Source organism: Passer domesticus, chromosome 1 (genome assembly GCF_036417665.1).
Source record: "Passer domesticus isolate bPasDom1 chromosome 1, bPasDom1.hap1, whole genome shotgun sequence".
Classification (NCBI taxonomy): Eukaryota; Metazoa; Chordata; class Aves; order Passeriformes; family Passeridae; genus Passer; species Passer domesticus.
The window spans coordinates 30,971,658-30,989,203 of NC_087474.1; the positions used below are offsets into that span (position 1 = coordinate 30,971,658).

Sequence of the window (17,546 nt, forward strand, 5' to 3'; positions counted from 1 at the left end):
AGGAATAAATCATCACACACATGCCTATGTCGGAATTTTAAAAGGTAAATAGATCATGAATAGTCAAGCCAAATGCTGTGAATCTCTGGATTCACAGATTAGCAGAAGGAAGTGGTGCATTCACTTCCCATTTAAAATTTTTTGTTCCATTAAGAGCTTGATTGCACAGAGCTGACATTCTCTGCAGTAAGGGTTCACAAAACTCTGACATTCACCTCAGTGGAGGCTGTGTATGGTCTAATGACAGACTTTCCTGGTCTCTCTGCCCTGATGCATGCCCAGGACTCCCCTAAGACACAGGGGGTCAGAAGAAGAGCTGTCTTTCTTCCAAACACTACAAATAGCAGCACTTTGGGCAACTGCTCCTACCTTTTGCTGTAAACTCCCCCATCCCAGACCTACATGACCATAAGCCCAGGAACATCTGAATCCTCTCCATTTGTCAAGAAAACCCAGTAAAGCAGTTTCTTGCAAAGCTGATGGCATTTTCTTGTTTTCCAGATGCTTTTAGAAAACGGTTATCAAATATTTATCGTTCTTTGTAATCAAGAACATAGTTGTAACTTCCCAAATTACATCTTACTAACCTTGACTCCCTGAACAAATTTCCTGTCTATAAACTATGTAACATCAAATGTCCTGTGGCCCATTTGCATGTCAAAACCCTCACTCCAGAAGGAAGATTAGATTCTCATTAATAATAACACTATCTGCACTCACATATCAAAGAAAAGAAAACCTGTTCAAAGCAGGCCATGACATATTTGCCTGGGGAGATGGGCCATCATGCTGGAGACTGTAACAGAATTTCCCTCAAGCCAGTGATACTACATATACCTCAGGAAAATGCCTTCTTGGCAATGGGAGCAGCCCAGTTTCAGCTGGCAGAGACCCTCCCCTGCCTACAGCTTTAGACTTTGCTTGTCCAACATGCCCAGGTTTCCCAGCTGATCACATCCCAAAATCTCCTTGTGTGCTTTGGGGCTGCTGCCCACAGCAAACCTCAGAGGTCCCAGGATGGCAGTGGCTCCCCAGGGTGTCACAGTGCCCTGGGGAAGGGCTCTGTGCCCATCACCATCCCCAGCACTGATGGAGCCTCCAAGGTGTTCACAAGCTGCTGTGGCCTAGGAGCCCTACAGCGCACAGGGAGAGCAAGGAGGGAATAGACAGTGTCCCTTTGCTTCCCTGCCCTGCTCCGGGGACATCCAGGGGAGAGGACAGCGAGGAGCCCACAGCATATCCAGGGCTGCCTCCTCACAACAGGCTGGGCTCCAGCAGGTCAGAGATCTGCGCCTGTCTGTCCTTCCTAAGAACCACCCGGCTGCCCCCATGCAGCCTCTCTTTGTGCAGTGCCTGCATAGCTGGAGTGGAAGTGAGGAGGCATTTTGCCTGCCAGAAAGCGGGATGCATGTGTGTGCTGAATTGCTAAATCATCCTGTTGTAGCCTCCCTGATACTGCTTGATGGCAGGTACCAGGCTGGAAATTTTCCACCTGCCTGTTACAGAGTTAAACTCTACAGACACAGAGACAGCTAAGATCTACAGACAGTAAGAGGAAATGTAGTCACCTTCTAAGCAAAATGCTTGCATTTGCCCTTTCTTGGTGGTTTGCACACTTTGGGGCAAGGCTACATGGCCACTGCTGCTTTAAGGCTTTGAATGAAAACCCTTTGACAGTGGGTATCTGACAAATGCTGTTTGTTTGTGGTTGTTTTTCACTGTGGTTTGTTTGCTTCCAGCTTGTGGCTGTGCATCCCCCATGATGTTACCAACAGTATCAACAAACAAAATCCCATGGACAAGGCTCCTGTGGGGCAGGGAATGAAATCCAACAAGGGCTTCTTTATTGCATTGATGTTGGGGCTCTGAATTCATGGCTGGGAAAGAACAAAACCAAGATCTGGCTCTCTGGTTTAACTGCAGTAGTTCCTAGAGAGAGGTCAACCAGCCCTAAATTCCAAGTAATGGATGTGAAGAGGGTTAAAGAAAGGCTGCTTGGCAGAGCATTATGGGCAGTGAGAGGAGGAGGGATAATGGCAGGCGGAGGATGCAGGCTGTAAAAAAAGGAAAAAAGGAAAGAAACTGAAAAGAAATAAAATGTGAGGTATAAAAGCTTCCAGTAGTCCCAAGTCAGACAGTCTCCATGATTACATCTCTCATTCTGGCAATTTATATCTCCATCAAAACTCAAGTTCAAGCAAAGGAATAAAATCACAATTCCTGCCAACTGCCATCACAAGAAAACCAAAGTATTTTATTATTAGCTTCCATCAAAATTAGACTCATCAATACTGCCACTTTTTTTACATTCATCTATTTTCCCCAAACCCTCCCTCCAAAATGTTTTTGCACTCAGTGTCCTTGTAGCCATCACATTTTCACATCAGAGAGGAAGTATGATCTTGGTTTTAGAAGGATATCATAAGCTTTTCTGAACTAAGACAAGGTCATCTCATGATCTCAGCCTGGCTTGGGAGATAGTGGTGTGAGCTGCTGCCACAGCTACAGCTCACATCGGTATTTTTCACCTTGTCTAGAAGATGAGACAAGTAATGTATTTTATTGCAGTAACTGATGCTATTCTGAAAAGCTTTCTCTGTCAGTGCCAGCTATACTCCATGAGGGTAACTGACATCTCATGAAAAACCTTTGGCTGTCAAAGTGCTGTAATTCTGCTCCTATTTCAATCTTTGAAAGCATCAAAATTTACTCTCAAAAACAAGCAGGACTGTCTCCAATGCCAACTACATAGACTCTCATAAAAGATGTTATACATCCTAAGTAATACCAAACTGGATCAAACCTTTCCCTCTAAAAACAGCAACAGCAATTTAAAGCCTGCATTATGAGCTTACCAACTGCAGTTAAAGCACACAGCTTCTGAATTTATACTCAATGCATTCTGCTCCATTATCTCCTTTTTAGACAGGCCCCTCCTCTCTCACAGAAGTATGCCTACTACAACCATCTATTTCTACATCCAACAGCCAATCTTCTCCCCTGCCCATTAAAATCAAAACCTAGCAAAACATCACAAACCACACCAGCCTTTAGCAGCTGCTGCCTCATCTGCTCTTTTTCCTCTCTTCACTTTGAACATGCCAGAGAAGCCCCAGAACTCCTCAAGCAATTGTGTTTATTCAGCTACACAGTAAGCAGAGGCACTCTGTGCTGTAATGCAGCCCAGGGTTCCCAGCTATTAGGGGAGGTCTTAAGAGCCCACAAAAAGCCCATTGGGAAATAGGCAGAAATCTATACCAATTAATGGTTCACAAATAGGTCTTGGGTTGTGGCTTTTTGTTCTTAATCTCCCCGGGTGACCTCTGAGCCCAGGGATTTACAGAAAGCAGTAAAGTGGGAAAGAAAAGGACTGCATCAGTACACTGCACAGCCAAGCATCACCTAACAGCAGTAACAGGGAGCATGACAGGGAGCCTAGTACAGCAACAATCATTGTAGTTTGGCTATAGGCAAAACCAGTCCCACTCTTGCTCACAAAAAGACCAAGGCTTCTACTTCCATAGTACTGTGAAACTGTTTGAACTCAGGGCATGTTAAGAAGGATTGCGGGGGAAGGAGGAATTAACAGCATGAGAGTAAATTTAGTTCACAAGAGGGAAAAAAGCTGCTTTGAAGAACAGATTTCTTTCAGATTCTTAATACACAACCTCAAAGCACAGGTCTGCAGTGAATCCATGCTTCCATCCTGTGGGTGGGGAATGAAGGAGCTCTTTATATTCCTCATAAAATGTTAATCTCACAAGAAAGTCATTGTATTATAGCAACTTGGAACACTGGCAATACTGGAATTCAAACTCTGAAGGCAGTACGTGAACTGTATTCTTGGACTCAGAGATACAGCAAGCACATCAAGATACAGTTTTATCTTTTCAACATTCTTACATAAAAATTCCCCCATTCCATAAAAGCCTTTTTCAAAAAAAGAAAAATAAATTAAAAAATCTGAATTTCAGAGCACCATTTCTGAGCTTCCTATCATTACAGATCCTGCTTTCAGAAAGGAATGCCTTGCTGTATCCTGAGAACAAGGCTCCAACTCAACAAGCATCACAGTAGGTGCTAATAGCAACACAAGAGTCATTAGTGGGCAAACACCTACTTAGGTCAGCAGCTGGGGAATCTTTGTGTGACCCAAGAAGAGTACCTGGATGACAGTGCCCAGCTTTTCAATAGCCTGAAGATCAGGGTTTGATAATAAAAGGCTCTAAGAAGGAAGAAAAGGAGTACAACACTAAGTGGCGAGAACAATAAATGGGGGACCTGTGGTGAAGGGCCCCATGTTTGGGGTTCCTGAAGGACAAGGTGGTCTGGGGCTCCTGCTGAAGGAACAGAATGTGTAGAAACTTTATAAGAAGCAGCAACATTGATATTTCATTTTTACAGTTCCAGTTCCTACTCTCACAGCTAACTGACCTGCCAGCCCACACACCATCTGTTGCTATTCCTCTTACTCTACTCTCTTAAAAATCAGGTCCCACTTTTCATCTACTAGAAACACCACTTTTTAGATAACTGTAGATGTTTTATAGTCAGCTCCAGTGAGCCACATTCTGGGAAAATATGAAGCAGGGCTATATCTGGGGGCTGAGAGGATCTCTAAAGCTGTGTCACCTCTGCAGTAGAAGTTATCCTCCCCTTCATGTTCTTGGTGGTTTGATCAAATTTCTGCAGGGGAATGGCTCTCTACTAGACAGAAGCCAGCAACAGCTACCACAGTTTAGATTCATTTCAGAATTTGGCTATGATTTTTTGCTAAGCTGCTGTTGACTTGTTTTGGTGTTCTTATGGCTCACTGGAGGCAGTATGACATTAGCTGCAACAGAAGGTACCTGGCCTGTTTCATCTCCAGACCTGCAGCTGTGGAACTGACCTGGCCTCCTGTGTAGCATTTGAGCCAGACAGGGAATCAACCTCACTGCTTGGTGTATATCCAAGATGACAGGTCTCTTGATGAGAGACATTTCTTTGCCATGACCCCTGCGCAGTGACTCCATTTTCTCCTTTGACTTTGTGGCACTCAGTCCAAACCTTCTGACCTGGGAACACAAGTTATTTCTGCTACATTTGACATTGACCAGCCACACTTGAGTGATTAGAAAAGGATTCAGACTAACACAGAAACTAAGAAGCAACATTTGCTATTCTTTTCATCACTAAAATACAAGAATTTTTATAAAGTCTTCCAATAATTTTTTATCCCTTCCATGCACTTCTTGGCTTAGCACCACCAGACAATTAGGAATTATCAAAAGCACCATTCTGGAAAAAATTCTGCAGAAATGCTTTTCAAATATACAAACATGTCTCTTCATGATCTCAGCTATTTAATGCATCTGGATATATATATATATATATATGTGACAATATATAATTTCATGTATCTGAAATACTTTCTCCATTGATTTGACAGTTAAAGTGCTTAGACTTCCAATGTTATGAGAACAAAAGGGATGTTACAAATAACTGATTGAATGTCTTCAGGGTTACATTTCCAACAACCTTACCAAATTCCCAGTGTCATAACATCTTATCTTCCAGGTACCTCAAAAAATGCTTATATCACCCAAGCTTATTTTGCAGTACAACAAATTAACATTTTCTGCCTTTTCTGACTTAGAAGCCTTTCCCACTGTCAAAAGAAAATTACTTGTACCTGTAAAAATATTCTCCCCATAGTCCTACCCTCCCCAATTCCTTTCTGCTTAAACAACTAAGTTCATCAAAAACCCTGATATTGTCTACAATGCACATCTTCATAATAAATAGTTTCACACTAGGCTTTCATGACAGCTCCTTCTCACTTTCTCACACAGCAAAAGGTGACAACTGGCAATAATGAATCACTGAATTACAGGGAAAAAACAGAGAAACTGACAAAACTATGATCCAATTGGCTGTCATATAGAATAGTAGCTTTTTCTTCTGCAAATTTGACTTCAACACAGAACATTAAACACTTGGGGCTCTACCAGGTATTCTTGCATTGAGTACAAAAATAATGTATTTAGGTGCCTGCAGTGCACAAAGTGCCTCAGTGCTCCTGGGCACACCGTAACCATGTGGATTTTTGATGGCTACCTCAGTTACTTTCTCTCCCTGAAAGGGTCCAACTTTTTAAGTGTACTCACAGCATAAAAGTATTTGCAGTGATGAACTGAAAAAATACCATCTGTATCTACAGAGAGAGTCCTGATCATGTATAAGAGTGTTTATCATTCCCCATAGTTTCCAAGACTCTACTTTCCCATTCATTGGATACAATGGTGGGACAATTCAGGAGCAGCATTCCCAGACCTAGCCTTTCCAAAGTTTGCCCAAACAAATTTTAGTGCCCAAGTGCAAATAAACCCTTTTCAGGCTCCATGTCCTCATTTCTCAGAAAAGACTGTCTGAGCTCCTGACACGAGAGAGCATCTTAGACATATTCCCCTCGTTGGCATTTCCCATTATCTTCGGCACTGCAGCATGTGACACACTGTCTGTCTGTAGTGAATCCCAGACATGGTGCTCCTTCTGCAAGCTGATTCAGCTCACTACTGTGACAGAAAATAATCCTATCAAAGGGGAAAAAAATTATTTCCTATTAAGTTACCTAAATCTACTTGGCACAAGGTCGAGTATAGAAGAAGAGATGGGCTAGCATGGCAAAGTATAGTTAGAGAATGTCAGACCTTCCCATCTGAGAAGCCAGTGTCATTGCTGGCAGCCTTGGTCCCCAATTCATGCTATCCAGAGCTCCAGCTTCTCTTGTCCCAGCTTCAGGCTCCACCATGATGGCATTCAGCATTGCAAAGCCATTCAGCAGAAAATGCTGCTGCCACTCTGCTGCTAGTTGAACTGACAACTCCCTCAGTTGTCCCTCCCATCTTACTATAATCTTGGATTCTGATTAATTCTTTCCAAACTGCAACATGCTGCATGCAGTACTCTGGGTCAGAGCAAGGATCTTCATAAAAAGAAATAGCTCTTTGCCCAACAGAAGAAAAAAGAACTCAAAAAAAGATTAATACAGTTATCTTCCTCAGACACAACCTCCTATCTTCCATCAACAGGCAGTTTAGACTTTCCAAATGGGGAATCGTAATGATACCACTGCAGTGATGGAAGTTTTGCCAGGATTTTGCCCAGTTTGTGTTTAAACCCTTTCAAATTTTGGCTTCCACAGAACACTCACAACAACAAATTCCACAGTTCAGCTGTGCATTATGCTGTAAAACCACTTCTCTTTATCAGTTATAAACCAAATTCACTGCGTTACAAAGCACTTGCCTCGTTATAAGAAACAATGAGCAATCTTTACGTCTCAAGTTCCCCACACAATTGTCTTGCAGATCACCACCTACCTCCTTCACCAAAAGTTGCCTTCCTACAATGACCAGACCTAGACACTTTTTTCTTAGATTTATTTAATCTATAGTTCTAATCACCCTTGCCGCCCTTTACTTAATTTTCAGCCTGAGCTGGGGGAGAAGAAGAATGCATATTATACATTCCATATTTCACAGTTACACAATGGTATAACTACAGCTCTTGCTTGGCTTTTTTTCCCAATTAGCCTAAATACCATTTGCCTTTTGACCAAGGCTGATCAAAAATTTCCAAGAACTATCCACACTACCTCCATAGTCCTATTTTCTACATAATAGTCAAGTCAGCACCCTGCTGAATATGTATAATGAGAATCTCTTCTTCTTCATGGTAGAAAAACACATTACTTTGCATTTTTCAAACTTGGATCCCATCTGCAATTTTATCCTGCAGTCACACAGATTTTATTCCTTTCATCTTTCAGCAGCCATAGGGCTGGTTCGAGGGGCCTGCTCCCAACTTATTTTCCCAGTTCTACACTGCCCCATTCTTACTACTTTCATGAGACTAATTTTGAGTTGGATCAGCTTCCTGATATAGCACAGCAGCTCCAACAGACAGATGTGGGGATAATGGGGCATACAAGAACATCTTGCATGGCCACCAAAGGTGAAACTAAGGCTTTATTTATCAGGAGACCTTCAACCATTTAATAATACGAGCACATGCTCTTACATCAGATTTCACCCCACACTCAGTAGCACCCAGTCTTCAATGGAGAATTCCCTCCATTTTAAACAGACAATTTACTCCTACCTTTCATTTTCTCTCTTTTAAGTAATTATCAATCCTGGAAAGCATGGCCTTCCTGATCAAAATGATCTTTAAATTTCTTTCAGGATTTTTCACAAGAGAGCTTATCAAAAGCATTTTGAAAATATAAGATACAGGCACATCAGATCATATATATCCTCAAGCTCTTGCAAACATTTAACAGCCCTACAGGATACACAACATCTGAACGATCTACAAAAAATAATCTCTATATTTCCTGCTTCTCAGTATGATTCTGTATGCATTTCTTCCTTCTGCATCAGCTGTACTGACACCCAATTTCCCAGCACAAATTCATAACTTCATGCTGAAATTTTGCATCTAATCACACTCCTGCAAGCAAGTCCAGCTGCTAAAGACACCAGTCCTTCTGCTGTCCTCACCTGCACACCTCTCACTCCCTGCCACCTTTCCCTGTGTCAGGGGAGCAAATTATGTGTCACTGACAGATCAAGTGACTCTTAAAGCTAATAATTTATTGTTTCCTAGGTTAGTATCAACTGGGACCAGCTTTGGGTCTGCTACAGAATCACATGACAGACTGTAGAAGTACAGAGACACCAATGGCAAGAGTGGCTGGGAAAGGCTGAGCTGCTTCTTTCAACTCCAGCAACAGTTTATGCTAGAATAATGTATTGATAAAATGACAACCTTATTACTTAGACGTTCCCCAAATAGAACCATTTCTTTTAATTGGTATCACATTTTCCACCTTCCTCTGCCACTCAAGCTGCTTTATATGATAGATTACACACCACTGTTAGGAGTTCAGCAATTTCATATCAGAGTTCCTTTAGAAGTCTGCAGGGAGTAACATCTGATCCTGGTGATTTGTTACTATTCATTTTATTGATTTATTCTAAACCTACTTCTACTGACAGTCTAATTTAGAGATAGCTTAGACTCACACTGCATAAAGCAATGGTCCTCTGCAACAGCCTGCCCAGGTTCTCTCATACTGAACACTGATATATATTAGTATTTTTTGTCTTTTCTGTTATTCTTGCACTGATGTGCTCAGCTAAAATCTTATTCCCCTCCTATGAACATGGCAGTAATATGCTTTTAGCCCACTTATTTTACCAAATCTTCCTAAAACTTCAGAGAAAAATTTATGAAATCCCTTAAAATTATGACTGAACATTTCATTATGAAAGACTGTTAAGAGGAAGGGATAGCAGGCTATTTATTCTCTCCATCCTAAAACTTGGAAGGTAGGATCACAAAGTGTTGGGCAAGTATTTATTCAGTCCACATGCATCAGATACACTTACACTGACTGAGTGGCAGTCACATGAGTACATTTTTCAACACCTTTTAATCATCAGTGAAAAGCACAGTGAGGAAAAACCTAATAACATCCTTCATAACCAAGAAAAAATTATCAAAAAGCAACCAGACCTTTTTTTTCTTGGAATAGTAAACAAAAGACAATCAAGGAAAGGCAGAGCTGTATCCCTTTTTCACAACTTCATTTAGCAGCTGACTACAGTCACATCATGCAAGATAGTACCATTCCCCTCCAAGGTCACATACAGTTCCACAGAGGGTGCCACTGCCCAACAGCACAGCAGTGTCATTGGCACACTGTAGAAACAGAATGTGTAAAACAACAGTAACTCTTACTACACAGGACTTTAGGACATGGTCTGAAGGCCAAGGTGGTATGTTATAATCCTAAAGGTAAAACTGCTTCTGTATGACAGGCAAGAGTTCCCACTAATCCAAGGATCCTGCACAGTCCCAGATAAGGTGACATAGCAAGGCACAAAGGTCATTAATCTTTTCTTTCCCTACTCCAAAGAAATCCAGACCATACTTACACTTTTCTGCCTCTCTTTTAGCTATGTCATGAGGATTTGTCCTTTTCTTTCCCTTTAATGTTTCTCCAGAACCCCCATCATTTGCCATCCCAACATCTGCAACAGCCTAACAAAACTGTCATGCCTCCCCCTTGTCACAATCCCCTTCACCCAGTCCACTACAAAGATACATCTATTAATAACCGACACCACCATGTTGTTCCAGTCATACCATTCCATGTTTATTTCCTTTCTCCAGATCACACTTTCCCTCTGCCTCTTGCTCTCAAAGACCCTCACAAATGAATCTCTTCTCTATTCATTCCCTGACATGAATCCTGTAGTAGAGAGGTAAAAGACATGCGGTGTCAGCAGATGCGGTGGGGGAGATTATGTTCTACTTCAGCAACGTTCTGCTTAAGCTGCCTGAGAGACGTATGGACTGAAGGAAATGGCCTGAGAGATCCAGGCAGGCCTGGTGCAGCGGCAGTGGATGAACACTACATCATTCCAGAGGCTGCCAAATGTTGAATGTAACCACCACAACGCAAGACAGTATGTTTGAACAGAGACCAGCTGGAGGAAACTCCAAAAATGACATCAGGATATCTAGAGAAGGAAGCGCTGCTAACATCCAAAAAATAAAAGCATACATAAAAGCACAATGATTCTAAATAAATGGTGTAGTCAATGAGAAGGGATTAGAGATCCTGAGATGCTAAGATTTGGCCTCTTGAAGATTACTTGTTCAAATCCCCACCCTTGATGAGGATTAGCCCAGGAGGTGCATTTTGCATCTTCCGCCTAGATACTGACATATTTGAAGTGTATCTCTCTATTCAGTTTTTAAAACCTCAAACTGCACTCTAAAATGCACACTCAGCAGACATTCCTCAGTGATTCCAACCACCTTAGAGATGACTCAGAAAAGTTGTTTGTTACAGAAATTTAAAATTTCAATCCATCCCATGGCAGGAATCAAGAACAGTACCCCTCCAATTGGGGGTTGGTACTTTACAGGTTTTAGTACCTCAGTGAGATGAAAACTTCCTCCCTTTGAGATGGAAGGCTGGCAAGCCTTTGCTAGTGGCAAGCCCAAATTTAAGGGGCTATCCCAAGAGCTTGCATATACTCCTGGAGAGAGTCACCTTAAAAATCCCTCAGTCATTAAACAATTACTAAGTTAAGCCTAAAGAGTCTCGCAAACCTCAGGCTTTCCAGACATCCTGCCTATGGAAGTCACCAGAGCAATAGACTAGTCTAGCTTTGCAGATTGCAGTGTCCTCCTCAGGTGTCCTCAGCTGCTGTTATGTCACAGGCACTGGGATAACTCTTCAGGTTGGGTCCTCACCTGTCTATTAAGCTGAGTGCCTCAAGTGTCTTGCTGCAGGTTCAGCAGCCGCTAAAGGAAGCCCTGGAGACTGGGCTGGACACCAGTAAAATTTTTTCCAGACCAGCCCCAAGACCTGCTCTAGGCTCTCAGGTGCAAGCAGTGTCTGCTGACTTGGGCTAGAAAATGGAGGCTGGCTGGAGCAGTCCATGGCTCATCGTTCAGCCATGTCAGTGTTTGGAAAAGGCAGAGTTCCATGGCCACGCCAGCCCCAGGACAGACGACTTTTCTGTTAACAACCACAGAAGGCTACAGTTATGATTTGGTATACAAAGGGTGGGAATGAAAACACGCAGAGCATCCCTCCTTGGGAAGCAGTGCCAAGGGTCAAACAGAACAACAGCCCCCTGTGCACCTTCGAATGTGAGAACAGCCCTTTCTCTTGTTCTTTACAGACACAAATAAGGAAACTGCACTGGGGACTGCAGGGAAGGCAAGAGGCCACGGAAGTCATCCTGGAACTGGCAAACAGACAGCAGGAGCAGCAGCTGGGTACAACATTGTCCTTTTATGTTCTGTGAAGCCATGCCTGCTAAACACAAGCCTGCAGGGCTCTGCAACTCGATCATTCTCTGAGATGGGCCAGATTGGCACTGGAAAAAAAATACAAAACCCAGCAAATCCAAGTACCCAAACGGCAGAAGGATGCCTTCAGGTACACACACAAAGCATACATATACTACACAATCAACATCCCATACTTCCTCATGCCAAAGGCAACTGAGTCTGCAAAAGAAGATGGTAAAAAACATTGCGGGGCATCCCCCTCATAAACCACTGGGAAACACAACTCCTAAAGTCTTTCATTTTGATGAAGTTCTGTATTACCAGATTGATGAAGTCAGAAGAAAATGGTATCTGAGGAACTACCCTTGAGGGAGTGGAGGGCTGCTGGGCAAGTTTAGCACACATCCTTGTGATGGCAAAAAACCAAAGGCACAGCTACTTTGTTCTGCCCCTGGGATCCAGTTAACCCTGGCTACAGGGCAGAGCTTAATTGTTTCTTTCTAAAGGAGCTAGGATAAGGCAGAGGTGAGGGGAAGCTAATCAACCTTTAAATACTTTACCATCTGCTAACAACCAAGCAAGTAATGGTTTAACATTTGCTTTGAGGACAGTTTACCAGCCCCTCTGTACAACAAAAACACCAGGCTTAGGAACAGCCTCTCTGTGATGTGAGGGAGAGAGAGTAAAGAGATTTAAAAAAAAAAAAGGTAGTACATGGGAGGATGTATACAGCATCTAACGCTTTACATAAGGAGTGCTTTGCTTTTACAAACACCAAAATATAATGCATATCACTACTGAAAGTATCATTGTTTTCCAGCAAGATTGTGAGCTTATACAATAAGATGAAGCAGACTATAAAGACTGACAGCTGATGTTTCCCAATATGTGTGTGATAAACATTAATGAGAAAACTTATTATATTCCAATATTTGACCTTAAAAGACCAAGGAAGGATCCTCACTACACTGCCTACAAGGTGGTTCAAGTAAATTACACCCATAACTAGCCTAGTGCATGTGTGGAAGGAAAACAATCACAGCCTCTCTCTGCACTAAATATTAATGTCTAGGCAGACAAAAGCAGCACTAGGAACACTGTAATAATATCACTGGCAGACACTCCATGTGTTTCTTTGGGGCATTGACACATCAGCACTAGGAATATGCCTATTGTCCCACATTAAACTAATGACTTGTTCTGAGACATTCCTCTGGGAATCACAGACGTTATTTATATTTTCAGACATTTAAAAGGATTAAAGTGTGTTTAATCTCATTTGTAGAGAAAGATATATACAGGCATCAGGAGTATGCATTTAACCCTGCTGGGTTAAATGACCAAATACACGGTGGCGTTGGCAGCCACCTACCCTCCTCTTCAGTATTCAGGACCTCCAAAAGTCTCGCCAGCCTGGCTGCTTCTATTAAAACTACCTATGAATTGCAGGTTACAGGCACTTCTGATAAACTATTCCATGAGCTCTTGGTGACAGCAAGCTGTGCATATATCCAAGAGATCCAGCTGGAAATTTAACTGCATGCATGTCAAGTAGCCCGATTCATATAAAATTGCTCTAGGCTGGAATGAAATATCTCTGGTTGAAGACAAACAAGCAGAGCGCCGGGCGATACGGTGCGCCCCGGGCTATGAGGAAATTTATAAGCCGTTTTAATGAAACAGAGGAGCCAAAGTACTGGGCTGGTGGCAAAACGAGTGGCTGGCCAGGAGGTGAGGTGCACTGCAAGCATCCGGATGGATACACGAACAGCTGCAGGCTACGAGGGATGGCAGCCCTGTCTGCAGAGACACGGTGCTGTACAAAGCCCGCCGCAGCCTGCGCTGTACAAACCTAGGCAGCCAAAGCCGAAGGTAAACGGGCTCAAGTTGCTGCCGAGCGGCTCCGCTACCGCGGCGCTCCTGCCCGGGGCCGGTGCCGCTCCGCCACCGCCCGCCCGCCGCGCCACACTCGGGATTCCTGCCGGCATCGCCCCGCCTGCACGCCCAGCCGGCAGCGGCTTTCGGCCAGGGGTGCCCGGCAGCGATCCCCGCGCCGCTCTGCCGCCACCGGCACCGGCACCGGCACCGGCACCGGGACCTCTCCCCAGTCCCCGGCGCCGCCGCCTCCCCGCCAGGCTCGCTCCTTACCCGTCTCTTTGTCCTGCGCGGCTTCCAGGTGCAGGTCGCTGAGGAGATGCTCCAAAATCTTCTCCGGCGTCCCCGACACCACCACGTATCTATCGGAAAGCAGAGAGTCCCCGGAGTCATCCTCGGTGGAAGACTGCGAGCGGCTGCTCCACTCATCCTCCTCGTCCTCCTCGTCGATGTACTTGAAGTAAGGCACGTCGAAGGTGGGCAGCGGCCGCTCCCCGCCGCGGCCCGCCAGCGCCTCGGGCACCCGCACCCTGCCGCTGCCCATGGCGCGCCGCTGCCTGCGCCGCCCGGCCCCTACGCTCCCCCCGCGGGGGCCATCGCCCGCCGGGCCGCGGGCCGCCCCGCCCGCCGCCGCCGCCGCCGAGCCCGGCCCGGCCGGCCCAGCCCCGCACGCCCGGAGCCGCGGAAGCCTTACCTCCCGCGCCGCTCGGGGGCCGGGCTGCGTGACCACACCTTCCGCAGCACCAGCGCCGCGCCGGCCGCCTCCCGCGCCCGCTCGCCGCCGCCTCCATCGTCCGCCTTCCGTGCGCCGGGAGAGAGGGACAGAGAGAGCGCGGTCAGTGCCCGCCGGGGACGGGGATGCCATCCCGCCGCCCGCCGGAGGCTTAAACTGGGGAGGGGGCTCTTTGCACCCCGGGACAGGGAGGACGAACGGGCTGCCTTTGTGAGAGGCACCGGGCTCCGTGTGTTGGATTTTAATTCACAGAAGCCACTGGGAGTGGGGCTTTGAATATGCGGGTTTCTGTGTCCCCAAGGTGATGGCTTGTTTAATTGCTAGATAGCCGAACAAAGCAGGGGACAGGTAACAATAGTCTGAAAGCGGCAAGTGCTCCCGAGCACGCCAGTAACAGAGTCAGAACACACCTCCTGTAAACCTTCCCTCCTGTACTTCAGTAAAGGCAATACAAACAGTAGGGCAGGCATGTACCTCTGAGCATCTTCTAAAATACTCGGTGTACGGATCTCCCTTCCTTTCAACAACTTTTAAACTTGGGAAACAAACACCCCCACGGAAAGTTCAGCCCAGTTACGGCCGTGTGTGTGAATTTTGGCTAAGCTGCGGTTTGTACACCGAGTTTCTCCCTCCCTGCTCCCTGACACGGAAGGGAGGTGAGCCATGATCCGCTTGTGCAGCGCACATGCCAGCGCAGCCGAAGGCAGCTGAGTGAGCAGTGCGGAGATGAGGGCTCGCTGCTGACTGAGCAGGGCGCATTGAAACCCGGCGGCTGCCGGAGAGCGGCGCGCAGCCCCCTGCCAGATCCTCCTGGCAGTCACCGCAGAGCGAGCGACACAAAAGAGACAGCTGTTTCAATGCAAGTACATCCCAGTAGGTGCTGTTCCTCCTATTCTGACCTGGTTTAGTGATATTGTTCAGTATGTCAAACACACATATGAAGGCCATACGTGTAGTACTCAAAGAAGAGAAAACATCATTTGTGGATGAAGCGTACAGTATCCAGCAGTGAAAAAGACTTCAAATGGCTAAAAATTGTTAAGGAACAGAGCTACCTTGGCAAAACAAGGGAGAGGAAACCACTTTATGATTCCTCTTTCCATTATTTTATTTTTTATTCTGAGACCCAGTGATCTGACTGCTACTTCTGGTTGTCTCTGTGGTGCAGGCATGCCCAAAGATGCAGCCCCTGCCCTGAAGAAGTTTTCTTTATCAGTAAAGAATATGTAGAATTGATCTATTAAATTTCTGCAAGGTCAGACATACAGGTACTGAGCCAATTAATGTCAGATATTCATTGTAACACTCCCAGGAGACATTATTGAGCAGCCACATTACAGGAATACTGATGCATAATTGTAATCTTTCATTTCACTGGCCATGGTTTTTTGTTGCTTACATATTTGAAAAACTGCAATGAAAGAAGCAGCAAAAGAGAAGGAGGGGAAGAGCAGGCATAGCATTAAAGCAATTCAGTAAAAGGGAGATTTATCCAAACAAATAAATTGCTCCATTTCTGTCTCTTCTCTGGCATTTCCATCCTCTAAAATAGCCCTGATCCTCATTTCCCGGTGCTCACTGACATTCCAAAGTGCAGCACATATGGAGAATGTATGTGATGTATGGTGCTGTATTTGTACAAGCCATCTATCTCCTCATAGATGGGAATGGATTTTAAGCACACCCATATACATTACATACATGAGCAGCTGGCAGCAAGTCAACAGGGAGCACTGGGAGGGTGAAAGCTCTTTCATACTGAAAGGACATTAACAATGGTTGGTGTGGAAGACAGCGTTTCCCCTTCAGCATCTCACTAGGCAGAGATATTTTCAAAAAACCTTTGGAGTAGGTGACTGCAAATTTACAGCATAAAGTGCCCCAATGGAAAGATTTTCATAAGACTCTTCCTCTTGTTCTTGCCTCTTTTAGTGATTTCAAGGAAGAGACAAATCAATCTATTTTATCAAAAATTGGGCAAAACTAAGGCCAATTGGGTTCAAGTTGGATTTTCATTACCTATAATAAATATTTCCTCAAAAGAAAGGAGAAAAATAGAGAATTTCTTTATTTTGCTATCTTACATCAAAACCAATCTCACTTTAAGGGAAGAATTACTGTTTCATTAAACCTCCACTTATACATGACATATTTTTGTGTTCAGTCAGGCCCTTTAATCATACAACAAGCCAAAACAATTAACCTGAACAAAGCAAAGCACATAGGCAAGTCCTACATATTTTCACAAGTCCCGATTTCAATACAGATATTACTCTAAAATGACATCAAGGCACGCTTCATTTACCAGAACCTGGAATGGCCCGTGAAATAATTCTTGCTGGAAGAAAACCGGGCTGTTCTCAGCATGCTCCGTCTAAAGCCAGTGACAGATGAGGAGGATGCAAGGGGCCCCCAAGTGACAGCAGCGTGTACTGAAGGGCAAGGCAGCACCCTGGCCGAGTCCCTGAGAGTGAATACACCGACTCAAGAGACGTCTCATCATGCTTCCAATTAACAAGGAAGCCTTCCAGCAGTTTTCCAGACCTTCACACAGCCCTGGCAACCCGCACCGGCCGTGCAGGGGAGCAGAGGCACAGCATCCCCAGCTCTCATTTTATGGCCAGGCAGAAGGATCAGGGCAGAGAGGCCACCACAGCACCCCAGTTCGCTTGGGTGACACTACACTGGCACCTGAACTTGAGCCCCCACACTGCCTATCTGATATTTACTGTGCTCCAGGGCAGTGGGTAGGAAATTACTCCCAGCAGCCTCGATCAGAATACATTTGGAGTTGAGGTGGGACAGAAAGGGGTAGAGCACCAAAAAGCCACAGGGGTAAACTGCCATCTCACTTTACAGGTGGCCTTATGTGCACTCTCCCTGCCTCATCTGTACCTTCAAAAGCACCAGTCACATCCTGTTAGGATGTTATAATCAATCCATTGTGCACATTACCCATCACAAGGAAATTTAGCTAGCTCTGCATCTGTCAGCCACTATATTTCACATTTATTACAGCTTTTAATTAATCATCTCTTGATAGCTAAACACAGCACTATCAACCTCGATGTCAGTT

The 17,546-nt window shown here is 44.8% G+C and overlaps 1 protein-coding gene across 1 annotated transcript in view; it reads right to left on the reverse strand.

Moving 5' to 3' along the window:
• The window catches only part of RAPGEF5 (Rap guanine nucleotide exchange factor 5), a 155,552-nt gene that overhangs the window by 48,500 nt on the left and 89,506 nt on the right, over positions 1-17,546 (reverse strand). Inside the window, exons 10-11 of the mRNA XM_064412141.1 lie at positions 14,432-14,535; positions 14,011-14,099 (exon numbers count right to left, since the gene is read on the reverse strand). Of these exons, the coding sequence (XP_064268211.1) occupies positions 14,011-14,099; positions 14,432-14,535 (193 nt within the window). The remainder of the gene's footprint in view (positions 1-14,010; positions 14,100-14,431; positions 14,536-17,546) is intronic.